The sequence below is a fragment of the Nicotiana tomentosiformis genome, chromosome 2 (assembly GCF_000390325.3).
Source record: "Nicotiana tomentosiformis chromosome 2, ASM39032v3, whole genome shotgun sequence".
NCBI lineage: Eukaryota > Viridiplantae > Streptophyta > Magnoliopsida > Solanales > Solanaceae > Nicotiana > Nicotiana tomentosiformis.
In genome coordinates this window covers 126,778,280-126,793,819 of record NC_090813.1, presented here as the reverse complement: position 1 = coordinate 126,793,819, position 15,540 = coordinate 126,778,280, and the positions used below count along the sequence as shown (strand labels likewise).

At 37.2% G+C, this 15,540-nt stretch overlaps 1 protein-coding gene across 2 annotated transcripts; it reads left to right on the top strand.

Annotated features, from left to right (window-relative positions):
• The first annotated feature begins 787 nt into the window (after window positions 1-787).
• On the top strand, window positions 788-15,404 carry LOC104085350 (protein WEAK CHLOROPLAST MOVEMENT UNDER BLUE LIGHT 1-like). 2 transcript variants are annotated; one of them, XM_009589360.4, is made up of 15 exons: window positions 790-1,009; window positions 2,051-2,202; window positions 2,286-2,346; window positions 2,450-3,962; window positions 4,056-4,087; window positions 5,651-5,783; window positions 6,058-6,155; window positions 6,455-6,499; window positions 7,026-7,131; window positions 7,821-7,947; window positions 8,704-8,819; window positions 9,187-9,263; window positions 10,976-11,110; window positions 14,253-14,321; window positions 14,911-15,404. In XM_009589360.4, the coding sequence occupies exons 2-15, from the start codon at window positions 2,057-2,059 to the stop codon at window positions 15,181-15,183; spliced, it is 2,931 nt and encodes a 976-aa protein (XP_009587655.1). In that variant the 5' UTR covers window positions 790-1,009; window positions 2,051-2,056; the 3' UTR covers window positions 15,184-15,404. The 2 variants fall into 2 exon arrangements, with proteins under 2 accessions (XP_070052189.1, XP_009587655.1); XM_070196088.1 differs by lacking the exons at window positions 9,187-9,263; window positions 10,976-11,110; window positions 14,253-14,321; window positions 14,911-15,404 and adding an exon at window positions 8,920-9,115 and having other exon boundaries at window positions 788-1,009.
• The last annotated feature ends 136 nt before the right edge of the window (window positions 15,405-15,540 follow it).

Genomic DNA, 15,540 nt, shown 5'->3' with positions numbered 1-15,540 from the left:
ACTAGACATGAAGGGCTACAACTTTTATTTTTAAATCATCTCAAAATTCCTTGTAGATCAAAAGATATAGGTTTCCGAAGTCGGACTAACGGATGTGCAGAACTTTTCCCCGGAGTGCGGCCGCGGCAGAATTATGCGATCCGCGAAATTACAACTTAACCTTCTAAATGAGAGACTGAGTGTCTCATTTCACTCCGAAATTACTTCGGACCCGAACGTACCAACCCGATACAACACAACACAACTGAACAACACATAAAGAAGCAGAAATGGGAAAAACGGGGCTATAACTCTCGAACGACCAGTCGAGTCGTTACAATTAATTATAATATAAATATATAAACTCTAAAATTTTACTTTCCTTTATCGTCTAAGTTCATCAATCAACTCTAAGCAAGTAACAAGATATTTTTAATGATCAAATTTATTCCTCTATGCACAATTTTTTCTCTCTGGGTTGATATTTGCTGGTTTTGGATAAAACTTTTGTCAACAAACGCTTTTAGTTTTGTATTTTTGAATACTTTAATTAAGAATATTATAATTTATGACTCTATGCACTAGTTAGTATTCAAACCGAAAGGAAAAAAATGAACTATATCGAATTTAATTAAGTACGGTATTTGTATTATATTTTAAGAAATCGAATACCGAAAATATCGAACTGAAATGTATAAATACCGTACCGCAGCGACGGAAGAACACGAGAGTAGTATCATTTGAGCTTGCTTAAGGGTACTAGCGTCTTTCCATGAATGAAGTCAACTTGAACACTCATTAAACAATCAGTGGCCTCTTTTGCTCCTGCTGAAAAGTGAAAAGTAGAACTCCTTTTTCCTTCTCAGCGCCAGCCATAGTGCCGTACATTCAGCTCTCCTCCTCCATGTACACATAACATACTACTTGAATCCCAATATTCATCTACTTAACTTCACTTCAGCTTTTGGGTGACCTCAAAATTCAATGAGGCTCTTCGTTTAAGAATTGTGTGTATCAACATCACAATCAGGTTAAGCTAAAATGCTTCTCAATCAATTCGATTTTATTATCAAATTATGAAGCTCTAAATTGCATTCTCTGTTACAATCTTCTTATTTTTTTTTATGTTCGTGTTGGTTCTTCTTAATAATTCCAGTGCTGCACCGCATTGTACCTTTCAGCTATCCTGCATGCTCCTTTTTACCCATTTTATGTATAACCCTCTTGCTTTCAGTTAATGTTAATTAATAGAAACATTCTTTCTTATGTTAGAGAGAGGACCAGTTTCTAAAATGTCTGTTTATAGTCTCAGGGTCCATCACGTTTTGAAGTTACCTTTAGTTATATCTGAAATACAACGACAATAACACTTTGGTCCCAAACAAGTTGGGTCAGCTATATGAATTCTTGCTGGCGCTCGCTACTCCATTTAAACTCATCTTGTGCCAATATTATGCAAATACAAATAAAAAGTATGTAATGTGAGGATTCATCATGAAATTTGCATGTTTTATGCTGGCTGCCAGCTTACCGCAACCTACTCCTTTATTCGGTCTTGGGAGCGGCAATGTGAGCAATCTCATGCAGGCGTAAAATGCCTCTCTTATTTTGTATCAATTAGCTTTTAGCCCTTAATATATATTATAACCAAATAACTTAATAAATTAAAGCAAAATAACTGCAATCCCAAGCACCCAAGGGTGTGGCCTAGGGTCAATGAAGTGGGTCAAGAGCCATCAGGTCTCATGTTCAAATCTCAGTGGAGGCAAAAACACTACGTGATTTCTTTCCATTTGTCCATGCCTTGGTGGACAAAGTTATCTGGTACCTGTTGCTGACGGGAGGTAGTAGATATCCCGTGGAGTTAGTCCAGGTACGCATAAGCTGGCCTGGACACCACGGTTATATAAAAAGAGAAGTGCAATCCCGCGATAGTTATCACATGTATCTCACCTTATAAAGGATTCATATAACAACCTCAAACACATTTGGGATTGAGTAGTAGTTGATTGACTGTTGATACTATGTTTATGGAATTTTGGTTCTTTATTAATTAGTGATCTCTTGACAGGAAGATATGGTTACAAGCACATTACCAGATGCATTATTTGGATCTGTTCAATATCATCCTAGCATTTCTTCGCGCAGACATCATGACCCTGTTCAATTTTTTGCTGTTAAGTCACTTTCCACAGTCAATAGAAGGAGTTCTGGTGGGAAAAGGTGTGACATTCGTTCCAGTATACACAAAGTTTGAATTATTTTGGATGCAAGAAAGGTTAAATGTGATAATCTTATTATTTCAGAAAAGTTCTATTCGCGGAAGCCTGGCTCTGCAAACCAAGACATGTCGTTTTCTCGAGCATGGTTTACATTTCTATGCCTTCTACAAGTATCTTTGATATCTTGTTATTTAACTGAGTTATGGTGCTAGTGATTACTACTACTGAAACATCATTGTTACTTCTAGGATGATTCAGCAGAAGCTCTCACAGATTTCCTTGATGATGGGGATGGTAATTCGTTGGGGAGTAGCAAAGTAGTAGGGGTTGATGACAATGAATTGTTGGCAACTAGAAAAGCTCTCTCTGATGCTCGAGCCAGAAACAAAGCCATTGAAAAGGAAAGAGATCAATTGCTTGAAAAGTTAGCTCGGTCTGAGGCTAAACAGAAGGAGTATTTGTCAACTGTAATGCATGACAAGGATTTGGCCATATCGGAACTTGAGGTGGCGGAAGCTCTATTTAACAATAAGCTAGAAGAGTCTTTGGAGGAGAAATTTAGCTTAGAATCTAAGTTGGTCTTGGCAAAACAAGATGCTGTTGAACTTGCGGTTCAGGTTGAGAAGCTTGCGGAGATTGCTTTTCAGCAGGCAACTTCTCACATACTTGAAGATGCACAATTACGAGTTTCAGCTGCTGAAGCTTCTGCAGCAGAGGCTTCTTTTCAAATTGAAGAACAAATAAGGAGTGCCTCTGAAGGGGCCATAAACTCTGTTCTGCAACAGTCTAAGGATGCCATAGAAAAGGCTTTGGCTGTAGCTGAATCAGCTGGTGACCATACAACAAAAGCCATGGCTGCATTTGTAGATAACATGGGTCCGGTTGATGAGATTATATCAGTTCAGTCCCAGAATATTAAGTTAAGCAACACTGTGAATGACTTGGAGTCTCAATTACTGATTTATAGAAATGACATTGACAGATTGAAATTAGAGCTAAAGCAGGCGCGTAAAGAAGCAAAAGCGTACGAACTCCGTGCAAATGATGTAGAGAAATTATTGCTTGAGTTTCAGGAATCAAGTAGAAAAGCAGCTGTCCAACAGGAGGAGGAAATAAAATCATCATTAGAGAAAATGAGAAAAGATGCTACCGAGAAAAGGAAGGCAGCATCAAAGGCGTTTAAGCTTGAGATCGAGAGAATGAAGGCTGCGATTGAAGCAGCAAAAGAAATAGCACGTTCACAAGATGAGGCATATATGCGAAGATGTGAAGCACTGCAGAGATCTTTAAGAGCAGCTGAAGCTGCTTCAAAAATGTGGAGGCAAAGAGCAGAAATGGCTGAGGATCTGTTACTGAAGAAAAGTTCTTCAGAAGAAAGGGATGAGGAAGCTATTTATTCTGTTAATGGTGGAAGAATAGACCTTCTTATGGATGGCGATTCACAGAAATGGAAACTTTTAACTGATGGTCCTCGCAGGCCAACTCCTGAGTGGATGGCACGGAGGATAAGATCTCTCCGTCCCAGGTTTCCACCTAGGAAGACTCATGTATCTGAGGCCATGACAGCAGGATATAAAACTTTGGACTTACCAAAACCTGATGAAGTATGGTCTATTGCCCAAGAAAAGCTAAAGGAAGGAGATGTGCTAGTTGAGCATGTGATTGAGAAAGAAGTTATTGAAAAGAAGAGGAAGGCTTTGGAACGTGCTCTTCAACGGAAGACAGTTAAATGGCAGAGAACACCAGAAGAAACAAAACTAGGTACCGCTATTCATGTCAAAGATCTTAGTTTAGTTCACTCGCGAAGCTTGTTCTCAAATGCATAATTGTGTATAATCGACTTTTTGCATGCAGAATCAGGGACTGGTACTGGACGAGAGATTGTGGTCAGTATATACCAGCTTCTATTTTGATTTGTGTATGAATCAGTTTTTGGCTTGCATCAACTTATAATTGGTTTGACTGTTAAATGTAAGCTTAGTTGTGACTTGAATGAATATTGCATTTTATTTCTCTCCAACTCTTTTTGATACATTAAGAAACATATGACTGCTCCATTGATAACTTCATCTGTTCAAAAGCCACTGCTAAGCAAGTCGAAGAAATTTATTTCCATCTTTGAAAACTAGCTGACACACCGGTTTGACTTATGTAGATTTTTTCATTTAAAAATTGCTTCCATCCAGCAAGAGCTTTTGTATAAACAGATCACAGAAAGAGGCCTTGCTTCTAAAGTAATAAATATTAATTGTTGGGGGAAAGGTGATGTGACTCATATATCATATGTCATACTGAGAAGTGTACAGAGTTCTTGCAAGTATTCTTAGTGGAACGCTAGATTTGAGCCTGACTTGGACCGAGTAGAAGAAATAAAAGAATCATTAGTGAAGAAAGCCTACACCTAGATGGGCAGATGGATAGACCTCCTAAGACCCTGCTATCTTGGAGTCTTGTGCATTGGGTTTCTGCAAGAGCAGGGAATTACCACTTCAACTGTGCATGTTATTTCATAGTTCTACTTTCTACAGAAATCTAAAATGATAATCAAGATGATTGGTAGATCGGAGAGTTAACTATAGGCTCCTACTGCCTCCTGATGTTCCATTGCTGCAATCAGTGTTTGACATTAGCTGGGTGCTCAGTTACTACCTACTATTGGGTTAGTGCAGGAGAATACATATTTAGAGGTGGAAATTAAAATTGAAGCGAACTGGTAGTTTTACCATATTTCTTACTTCCTCTGTGTTAACTAGGATGTCCACCTTTCCTTTTTTACTTCCTTCTGAAATACTGTATACTATCTTAAGAAAAAAATTAAGCATATTTTACTGTCTCGAAAATTTTTATCGTACCACGTTTACTCTTCACAAAAGAACTTTTCTAATTCTCTTCTCGATTAACAAACAAAAAGTATTATGCACCTACATGTTTCCCCTAGAGTAAATAATTCACTTTTAACAATAACCTAAGTCAAACTAAGATGTTCCAATTTGGGAGGAGGATGTTATATATTTTGTGTTTTAACTGTCATCATTATTATAATTCTTATTATTATAATTCTTATTATTGTCATTGTTATTGTTATTACTGCTGCTATTGGTGTTACTATCATCGTCATCGTCATCCTCATCCTCAATATTATTATAACCATCAGTATCACCGACCAGCAGTCCAGCACTACCACTGCCACCATCTTCATCTTCTAATGGATTGAAATTCACTCCGAGGCTTTCAAAAACTTATATGAAGCTCTTGTTACAACCACTTTTTATCTGAAATTCTTATCCTCTTCCAGGGTCATTATCATCTGAAAGTCTTCACACAGGACACCTGCATTACATCATTATCATTATCATTATCATTATCATTATCATTATCAATGCCTATACTTCTTTTACACGCAGTCTCCTTTATTCTTAGTAGCTATAAAGCTCTCTTTGATTTTGAAGTTCCAAGGTTTCAATTGGGAAAGCTGGAGAAGACAGTGGTATCTTGAGCTTGCTAATAAAGCTGCTGATTTGTCCCGCAGCGGTATCACAGCAGTTTGGTTTCCACCACCAACAGAATCAGTTGCTCCTCAAGGTGTCATCTTTGATCAATTTAGATTTAGAAGCCAAATGGGAACTGCTAACAATAACATTTGTTTCTTGATTTATATTATTTTGTAGATGATTGTTTTTAATTCATTATCGTTATTTGTTTCAGAGGAGTTGTTAATAATTGAACAATTCATTATAAGTTGGGGTGAAAAGATGTCCCTTAACCTCCTGAATTAACTACCTTTTATTCAATGATTTGGTTAAATAAGATTTACGGTATCACTTAGTGCATTGTAAATAACACAGAACTATTGCAGGTTACATGCCTTCTGACCTTTACAACTTGAATTCTGCTTATGGTTCTGTGGAAGAGCTTAGAAGCTGCATAGAAGAGATGCACAACCAAGATCTTCTGGTCAGTATCTAATTAGTGATTTGACTTGTTGTTCTTGGCATTTGTAGTTTAATAGTTTGCATTCACACAGTTACCATGATCCTTTAATCGTGTATTACATGTTTTTTTTCCTTTGCATGAAATGCAAATCTGTATGCAGTTATGTTTATCTTTTTTAACCAGTAATATATGTCTGCTGCTAGTGCAATGGATTTACTAACACCAAATGAGTAATTTCTGAATTATGTAAAGGTTATTAAACTGCTTATGGGCATAGAACAATGTGGTTTGTCTTTTAGCTGTTCTGCTTGTGTTTGCAGGCTTTGGGAGATGTTGTGTTGAACCATCGATGTGCTCATAAACAGGTAATCATTTTCTCAACTGCTGCCCTTGTTTCTTAATATGTCATAAGAATGTTAGCTTCGTCTTGCTTGTAAATAAATGTTCATGTAGGAAAACCTTTTAGCTCTAGAAGCAAGTAGGAGTTGTTTGCAAGTCATATACTTCAAACACTATTTCATTGTGCTTGCTGGCAATGGTTTATTAAAATATCATTTTACATGGCATAGTTAAGTTGGTCCAAGTTCTGGAGTTTATATAGAAAGAAACATTCATCATGGTATTTGATTTATCTGTTAACTCTTATGTTCCGTAATTGCCTATGTCTCTCCCCGTATGAAAGACCATATTCTTCTAAGTTAGCATTGCCATCTGTACCCAATCTTTCATGGATGTGTATAGTTCCTATGCTCCTTGAGATTGTACATTTTGTATAAACCTTGTAGAGACTGCTTTGGAGTAAATCAAGGCAAACTAGTCCAATAGGTTTGCTGATCCTTTTAACTCATACTAATGCTGCAAGTGTTGATAAATGCTCTCACCTGATCGTAGAGTCCAAATGGTGTCTGGAACATTTACGGAGGCAAGCTTGCGTGGGGACCTGAAGCAATTGTTTGTGATGATCCAAACTTTCAAGGCCGTGGAAATCCTTCAAGTGGTATAAATTCTCTCCATGAAACAAATGGGATATGTTTGTAAATGTCATGTCCATTATTGCCAGATGGAAGAGGTTTATCAGCACATTAAGATATTGGAGAGCTCCTATCACTTGGTGCAATCTTGGTTAATTTTTTAATTTAATGGAAATGACTGTTGTCATTGGTGCTCTTTTAGATTGTCTTCATCTTTGCACCTCTAAGCTTCTGATTTCACTCTTTGAAATTTGCCCAAGTTTTCTATTCAATTGCTCAACATGCTATTTTACTGTAACATGTCTTTGTCCGGTCTTTGATTAAAGCAATTACCAAAACTAATATTCTTGTACTGTAAAATCTTTTCATTGTATTTTCTTTTCTGAGAGCACCAATACGTTTATGCTTCTGCTCAGATTTGTATATGTTTCTGCAAGACAGTAGGGTATGCTTGGGACTATGTAGCATGTGGTGAAGGTGAGGAATCATCTGGAGATAGTCCAGTTTTGGTGCATAACTTTCTTGAGTTTCCAGAATAGCTGAAATCTTACCTTATTAATTAAAAAAAAGTTTCCAGAATAGCCTCTAAAAGTGTTGTTCTTCACGTGTATATTAGATTTTGATGAGCTTCACAGACTGATGAGAAGAGATTATAAGTATTTCCTCTTACAGGATTTTTCTAGTTACCCCTTCTTTGTGTGCCTTTGAAGTGTAGGTGATATATTTCATGCTGCACCAAACATTGATCATTCCCAGGAATTTGTGCGACAAGATGTAAAGGAGTGGCTAAATTGGCTGCGAAATGACATCGGTTTTGATGGGTGGCGCCTTGACTTTGTGAGGTGAAGCCGTAACTCTTGTTGGTTTACTACTTTTGAACTTAGTACTTCTGTCTTCCATTTCTAGAAACAAGTCCAGTTTTTTGTAAAACATTGATTTGCATTCATCATATTGGTTAGAAAACTTGAAAATCAAGAGGAAAAACATAACTCTCTTGTTGCAATATGTGGTTATACTGCATTACCTGCTTGTTTTATTGATACTAGTTTTTCCTTTACCGAAGTTTGTTAGGGGAAGCTGTTCAAGTCTTCTCTATCTCTGTTTGTCTGTCTGTTCTGTCTCTCCTTTTAATGGACGTTGGAAGCTAAATGAAGATGAGGTGGAAACTTCTAGTCACGCATTTGATTCTGCTGGAGTTATATGTCCACATTCTTCATGTCATGTTTGCATTAGTGGACTGAATATACCACAGAAAAGAATTTTTGGAAACAACGATCATATTTCAGACATCAGACCTCTCATGGAGCTGTATTTCATCTTCATTTTGATCTCCATGTTATCTTATTATCCTTTAGGTATAGTCTAAGAATTATGTTGTGGTCCAGAATGAAACAATGCAAGTACGATTTTGAATGAGATGTTAGGAGGGAAATCAGCGTGGCACTGTCATGTAATACATTCCTGGAGTTTTTAACTTCAATTTGAGTCGATACTCTACGATATTTGGAAAGTGGCTGATCTATTCAGTCCTATGAATCTTTCGACTCGATAGGATACCTTTGTCATTTGTAGTAACACGGTCTCTTTCTTGTCTGCAGGGGCTTTTCAGGGGGATATGTGAAAGAATATATAGAAGCATCAAATCCCGCATTTTCTATTGGCGAGTATTGGGATAGTCTGGCTTATGAAGGTGGAAACTTGTGTTACAACCAAGGTGAGCATTTTTCATTTGTAGCTGTAGATTTGACTAATTGGTCTCAGCTTGGGATTGTCAAAGGAAAAAGAAGTTTGACAAGTGTTGTGCATGAAGCTAGGTTATGACAACTCATTTGGTCATTTTATGCAAATTCTTTTATCTGGGTATTTCTGAGATCTGTTCGAGCAAATAACAAAAGGTGGTCTGGCTCCAACTGTCTGTGCTAGCCAGGGTCATTTCTCGGTTCAGCTTTGAAACTGATTAGGTGTCAATATCCTTAAACATTGAGGACATACAGCTTTAAATTTCTATATCATGCTTCCATAATGTAGAAAATTCACCAGTTGTTTCTAATAGTAAATTTGTGTTATTCTGATGCATCCAGATGCCCATCGCCAGCGCATAGTTAACTGGATCAATGCTACTGGTGGGAGCTCTTCAGCATTTGATGTCACGACAAAGGTACTTCTGTTAGAGCATCTTTTATTTGTAGGGTTTCCTCTATCCCCTCATATGAAAGCATCTCAATCATTTGGAAATGATAATGCATGCCAGTCCTTCATGCTCTTATGCCTCTGTTCTTGAATGAAGTAGAGCAAGTAGTATGACACATGGTTTTGGATGAGTATCAGAATGGCTATGTATAGGTTGAAGATGATTGATTTCGTGCAGGTTTATTCTGTAGTTTCATACCCTTGACCCACTGGCGGGACAAATGGACAAGGCTTATTTTACTTTACACAATCTTTTCAAGGCCAATGAAATCGAATGAGTAAAATAGAATTAGTATTTACCAAGATAGAAGTTGAGGAGAAACAACACTACAGTTCGTCGATTGTCTTTCAATGTTAATAAACACACCTTCACTGCTTTTATGTAACTTGATTAGTAATGATTCTTTTGGGCGGCAAATTCAAATCCTGTAAACTGCGAGAAAATCAACCACTTCGATTGGACTTAACACTTTTAAGAAACAGTGGAATCCATAAGGAGATCTGTTGTACAGTTAGCTTGTTGGCATGTTAACATTTTAAGGCTCTATCTGAAAAACCTTGACTAACTCTGGTTCGTATAGGTGTGTGACGATGAAGCAGTTAACGATAGAATCTAGGAGCCATATGTCTGTCGGATGAGAGGAATAGGGGGATGAGAAGCTATTTGATGCCAACCGGGTAATTGGATTGAGTGGTTCATCAAAGTCTCTATCCCTATGGCTGGTTGTAGCCTTTGCTTATCATACGAGCATTATACAACAACAACAACAACCCAGTATAATCTCACAAGTGGGGTCTGGGGAGGGTAGGGTATACCTTGGAAGGGCAGAGAGACTGTTTCCGATAGATCCTCGGCTAAAGAAAAGACACCACACGAGCATTATGGCAAACAAAAATAATGTCACACTCGTACTGTCTTTTAGCTTTTTCAAACCATACGTGACCTTCTAAAGATAAATTATCAATCCCCTATTTTAAGGACATCTGAGTTAATTCCACGTTTTCCCACCTTTTTTTCTTTTTGGTAAGGCATATTATGTCCATTTTCCCCTTATCCCACTTCTTGCCACTCCATAATTTCGGACTAAAGTTTTCATCTTCAATTTGGTTTGTCCTTTAAGCATATATTCTTTGCTTAATTTGACGCCGAACAAATGGTATTTTGTTATAATTTTGTTCCTATATATTGATTGTTTATATTAAATTACAAACATACGATATATTAAGCAAAATTTTCTCTTGTTTCATGTACAATAACTGTACTTTGCTTTAATTTCGTTCTCCTTCTAATTATTGATTGCATGTGTGTAAATTATTTTGACATGTCAATTGCATGATGTACTAAAAACCAAGGGTACTGTCTTAAAAGAATCTAGTCTCTAATCCAATTTTGAGATTTCGTATGAATCAAACATTTGAGTGTGGTGACGTAATCCTGCTCTTGGTATTACTAGTCCTGAGAGACATAATCCCACTTTTGGTCCCGTTAGTAGTCCTGGGAGATTATAGTCTCACATAATCTCTTCGTGAATAAAGCACCCTTTAACAATTCATGCCAGGGTATCTATAGGTTAATATCTTCCCTCTCCTTATTTAGATTTATATTGCTTATTCATGTTAGTGTAGAAAGGACATAATGATAGATTTTCAGCTTGTTGGTGAATGATAATTTTCTGGCAGGGTATACTGCATTCTGCTTTACATAATCAATATTGGAGGTTGATTGATCCTCAAGGCAAACCAACAGGAGTGATGGGATGGTGGCCCTCACGTGCTGTCACATTTTTGGAGAATCATGATACTGGATCCACACAGGTCTCTCTCTTTCTTGCTAACACACACATACACACATAGATTTACATGTCTACTTGTGCTCTCTCTCATTCAGTGAGACAGATGCCCAACGTAAATGCATTGCATGGAGGTAAAATATGTTTCATTCACCGTCTTTAAATTTAGTTCACAGCTTTTGGCTCGAATTATCCTTTACGTTCGGCCAAAAGATTAAGTGGGTCCCTCTAATACGCCCTCCAAATTTCAAACACTTGACAAGTTCGCTCCCATATTAGATAGTCGTCACTTTCGGACAAAAAGATAGGCATGCAAGCAGCACATGACTGCACTCTGCTTCTTGCCCTTTGGCTCCTTTTTCCATTTTGGCTCGCAGAATAAGAAATAGAATGGGCATTTTCTGCAGCTTCTCCCCCCAGGCTTTCTCACTGTGAAATCAGACAAAACTCAGTTTTTCCAACAGCTAATCAATTTCCAGTAGCTGGTACCTTGAGGGATGTAGCAGAAAAGAGTTCAGGATAGCCATAAGTGGGATCTCCATCGAAGAGCAACCTAAGAACTCGTGGCAGAGATCGTGGAAGTCCCAAGCCAGCCTTCTCATACAAGTGAATTAATAGAGTTAACATAAGCTAATCTTTCACAATCCTCCAGAATTTGAGCACTTCTGTCTCTGGAGAAGGCCAACTTCTTGCCATGAGATTTTCAGTTAAATGACCTTTGAAACCATGCTAGGTTCAGGACTGACCCAAGGAACTAAATACAAAAATGAAATTGTCCAAGTTTGAAACTTTAGATAATAGTTTCAAGCGGAACTAATACTATTCCTTGTTCTTCATCCTTTATCAGCACCCTCTGATTGCTGCAATTAACCGAGCAGGCAGTATGTAAATAGAAAGAGCTGAAAGGTATTGACAGGAAGTCCTTGGAAATCGAAAGCTCTGAATTTGCTTTCAAAAAGTAAACCAAGCCTTATGAAGCCTGATTCTACCATGCCATCATGTATGGATCCACCTTCATGTGTCAACAACTCCGACCTGAATAGTTCCCTCTTAAATTTGGCCTCAGAAAAAGACTTCCGAAACCTTGGGCTTTCCCACTTCCCAGAGGCATATGTAATGTTTTTTACTGGGAAAAAGGAGTGATGAACAGGAGAGGCAGAATTTCTCCTGGAAAAGGGAAAGGAGAACATTCACCTGAGGTGCACATGACAGTTCTGTTAAAGCTTGACAGAATGTTAACTTCTGGACAAAAGAACTACTCCCTCCATTTCAATTTGTTTGAACCTATTTGACCACGCACGTAGTTTAAGAAAAAAGAGAATACTTTGAAACTTGTGGTCTAAAACAATTCATAGATATTTGTGTGGCTATAAATCATCTTATTAAGGGTAAAAGGAAAATTTTAAAGTTTAATTGTTTCCAAATTTAGAAAGGGTTCATTCTTTTTTAAACTGACTAAAAAGGAAATAAGTTCATTCTTTTTGAAATGGAGGGAGTAAATTTTTGTAGATGGAGATGTTATTTTGTTAACTATAATTTTAGAGGGAACCACTTGATCTTTTCGCCAACTTGAGGAAAGTTTTCGGAAAAAAATTGTAAGTTCACGTGTCACCTAAAATCTTGGGGTAATCCAAAAATATATTCTGTTAATATAGTTTTCGCTTTTCATTTTGGATTCCATTAGTAATGAGGATTCGGAATATCACACATTGATTAATCAAAGACAGATTCAACAACGAAAGGAAAGATCGATTCTTTGGGATCCTTCCTATCTGATCCATAAGATCTCCATATGCAGCTTTACATTTGCATTTGTCCTTAGAAGTTAAATAAACAGAGTAGTTCAGGCATGAGATTCAGCTTTCCTTTGAGAGATTTGGAAATTTAAACTTTAAGTTCACAAGTGAAAGTGTTTAGTCTACGGGATCGCATACCAGAACAGAGCTTGGTGTGAGGATCTGTTGAGCATGGCTCTGAGATGGTACCCAGGCTAACCAAGACGTTTATTAAGGAATGTGCTAGCCAGCATTTATGCTGAGCTAGTTAGAGTCTTGTATCTTGGTCTCCATCATTTGATACTCGTCACAATATCTAAATCTGAGTGATTTATTCCTCCAACCACCCCACACCCCCCTTCCCCGGGCTGTCTCGCAGTTCCTCCCTCACACTTGCACATGTTTTACTTGCTCATTTTCGAATTCATGGTCCAGCGGTTGATGTGTGTGTCTTCTTTCCAACTCACATGTTTTACCTTGAAAACAAAATAGGTCAACACGAGTTTGTTCTTTTAATGATTGGGGTTCCAATGAAACTATTAAATTTGAATTTTTCGCATACAATTACCGCTGTAGAGATCCATTATCTGAGTGAAGTTTACATAAAGATCTTTTATCAGTTGCTCTATTGTATATTAGGTGCCTGAAGTGTCTCCAGTAAAACTCGCAGTTACATTTGAGCTTAATTCTTTATAAAGGGGAAAGGGTCAAATTTGCCCCTGTACTGTCTGAAATTGAGTAAAATTTTCCCTCCGTTATAGTTTGAGTCTAATCTTACCACCACCGTTAGGAAAATCTCGTTTTTGCCCTTGCCTCCTAACATAGCTCTAACTTGAAGTATAATGGATGGTAATTTTAAACCCTAGTCAAAAGTAGAGGGGTAAATTTGAATATTTACTCTTGAAGTATATTGTCACATGAAGTCCACCGATTTCAGCTGGAGTTTTGTTAATGGCAAGGGCAAATACAAGACGATTTGCGAACAACAAGGGTATGAATGGACCTAAACTATAACAGAGGGTAAATTGAGCAACTTTGGGTAGTACAATGGCAACTTTGGACCTTTTTCCTTTTCTTAAATGACTTCAACTTTAGTTTCCATGCATTCGTTTTGGGATGAGCTTAAATGGAACGACATGGACATTGAGGATTCATGTAGCCCACTCCAACTATCTTGGGATTGAGCTAAAGTTATTTGTATGTACTATTATATAATTTTGTCTGCTTTGTGAACTGAAAAGTAATTTGTTTTAATGCATTTGATTCACTGATTGCTGCCAGTTGGAAGATCTGATTCTCACTTTGGCATATTAATACCAAATAATTCATGGGATCAGGTTAATGCCAAATGTTTTATCATGTAATGACATAAATGATATTCCTCTCTTTCAGGGCCATTGGCCATTTCCACGGGATAAGCTTACACAAGGATATGCATATATTTTAACTCACCCTGGAACGGTAATCCTTGTTTCTTTTATTTTTGTGGTAGATTTTAGAAAATTTTCAGCTTTTGCTTTCTGGAAGTAGGAGAAGATAAAACTTCATCCTCTAAATTAAATTGAGTGACTAAAGCTCTCTTTTTCTCCCTTCTACCAAATCAATTATCTTTCACCTTGTCATTCATTAGTAGTAGCTTTTAAAACTGGAAAGGGATAATGAAATCCAAACTGAGTACATGAGGCTGCTAGTGAGTCTGTGAATTATAGATTTTCACGAGAAAACGAAAAGCATCATGTAGTTAAACATACTTTGACCTATTGGAAGGATGTACTACTACTACCCTGTAGTTAAACATACTTTGACCTATTGGAAGGATGTACCACTACTACCCTGTTGAATTGAAGATGGACTCATGTTGCTTACGTCATAAAAGGTTGCCTTCAGCAGCACGCCCAGCCACATGTATCTGCATTGATATATGATTTTATTTAGTTACTCTCTCACAAGATTAAATCGTATTGATAATTTCAGTATGGGTGGTTATATGATCTCTCAATCTTGAGTTAAAGCTCCAGAAACACCCTAATTCTTACTCATTTGTTTGCAGCCTGTAATATTTTACGATCATTTCTATGATTTTGGTATTCGGGATATCATAAATGAGTTAATTGAGGCGCGGAGGCGAGCTGGAATTCATTGTCGTAGCGCTTTAAAGATATATCATGCAAACAATGATGGTTATGTTGCACAGATTGGAGATACCCTTGTGATGAAACTTGGTCATTTGGACTGGAATCCTTCCAAGGAAGTTCATTTGGATGGAACCTGGCAGAAATTTGTTGATAAAGGACCAGAATATCAAATATGGCTCAGGCAATAATACCACAGAATTCGAGAATTACATTTTTCTTATTGGGATTCTGCCCATTTTATTGCTCTCGTGTGTTGTAATTATAATACCATTCCTCATATCAGAGATATCAGAAGTCTTTGAAGCTCAACCCATCAACTATTAATAGAATCTCCTTCCAAATTTATCCATGTAAGGTGCAGTAAGTGTTTGATAGTAATTGGTATGATGCAAAAGATGTTTTTCAGAAACTATCATTTCCTTGTTTTTGGTTGTCAAGAAAATATGTTTTAGGGAAAATATTTTCCACCGAAAAGGGGAAAATAACCTCCCTCACTTTTGGATAAGTCTTTTTCATTACAATTATATCAATTCTTAACTTCATAT

What these genes read in the sequence shown, in the direction of transcription:
- LOC104085350 (XM_009589360.4), top strand. Translation starts at nt 2,057, where the DNA reads ATGGTTACAAGCACATTACCAGATGCATTATTTGGATCTGTTCAATAT. An exon ending in ATCGATGTGCTCATAAACAG is followed by an intron (nt 6,500 to 7,025) that starts GTAATCATTTTC and finishes ACCTGATCGTAG; the next exon opens with AGTCCAAATGGTGTCTGGAA. An exon ending in TTTTAACTCACCCTGGAACG is followed by an intron (nt 14,322 to 14,910) that starts GTAATCCTTGTT and finishes ATTTGTTTGCAG; the next exon opens with CCTGTAATATTTTACGATCA.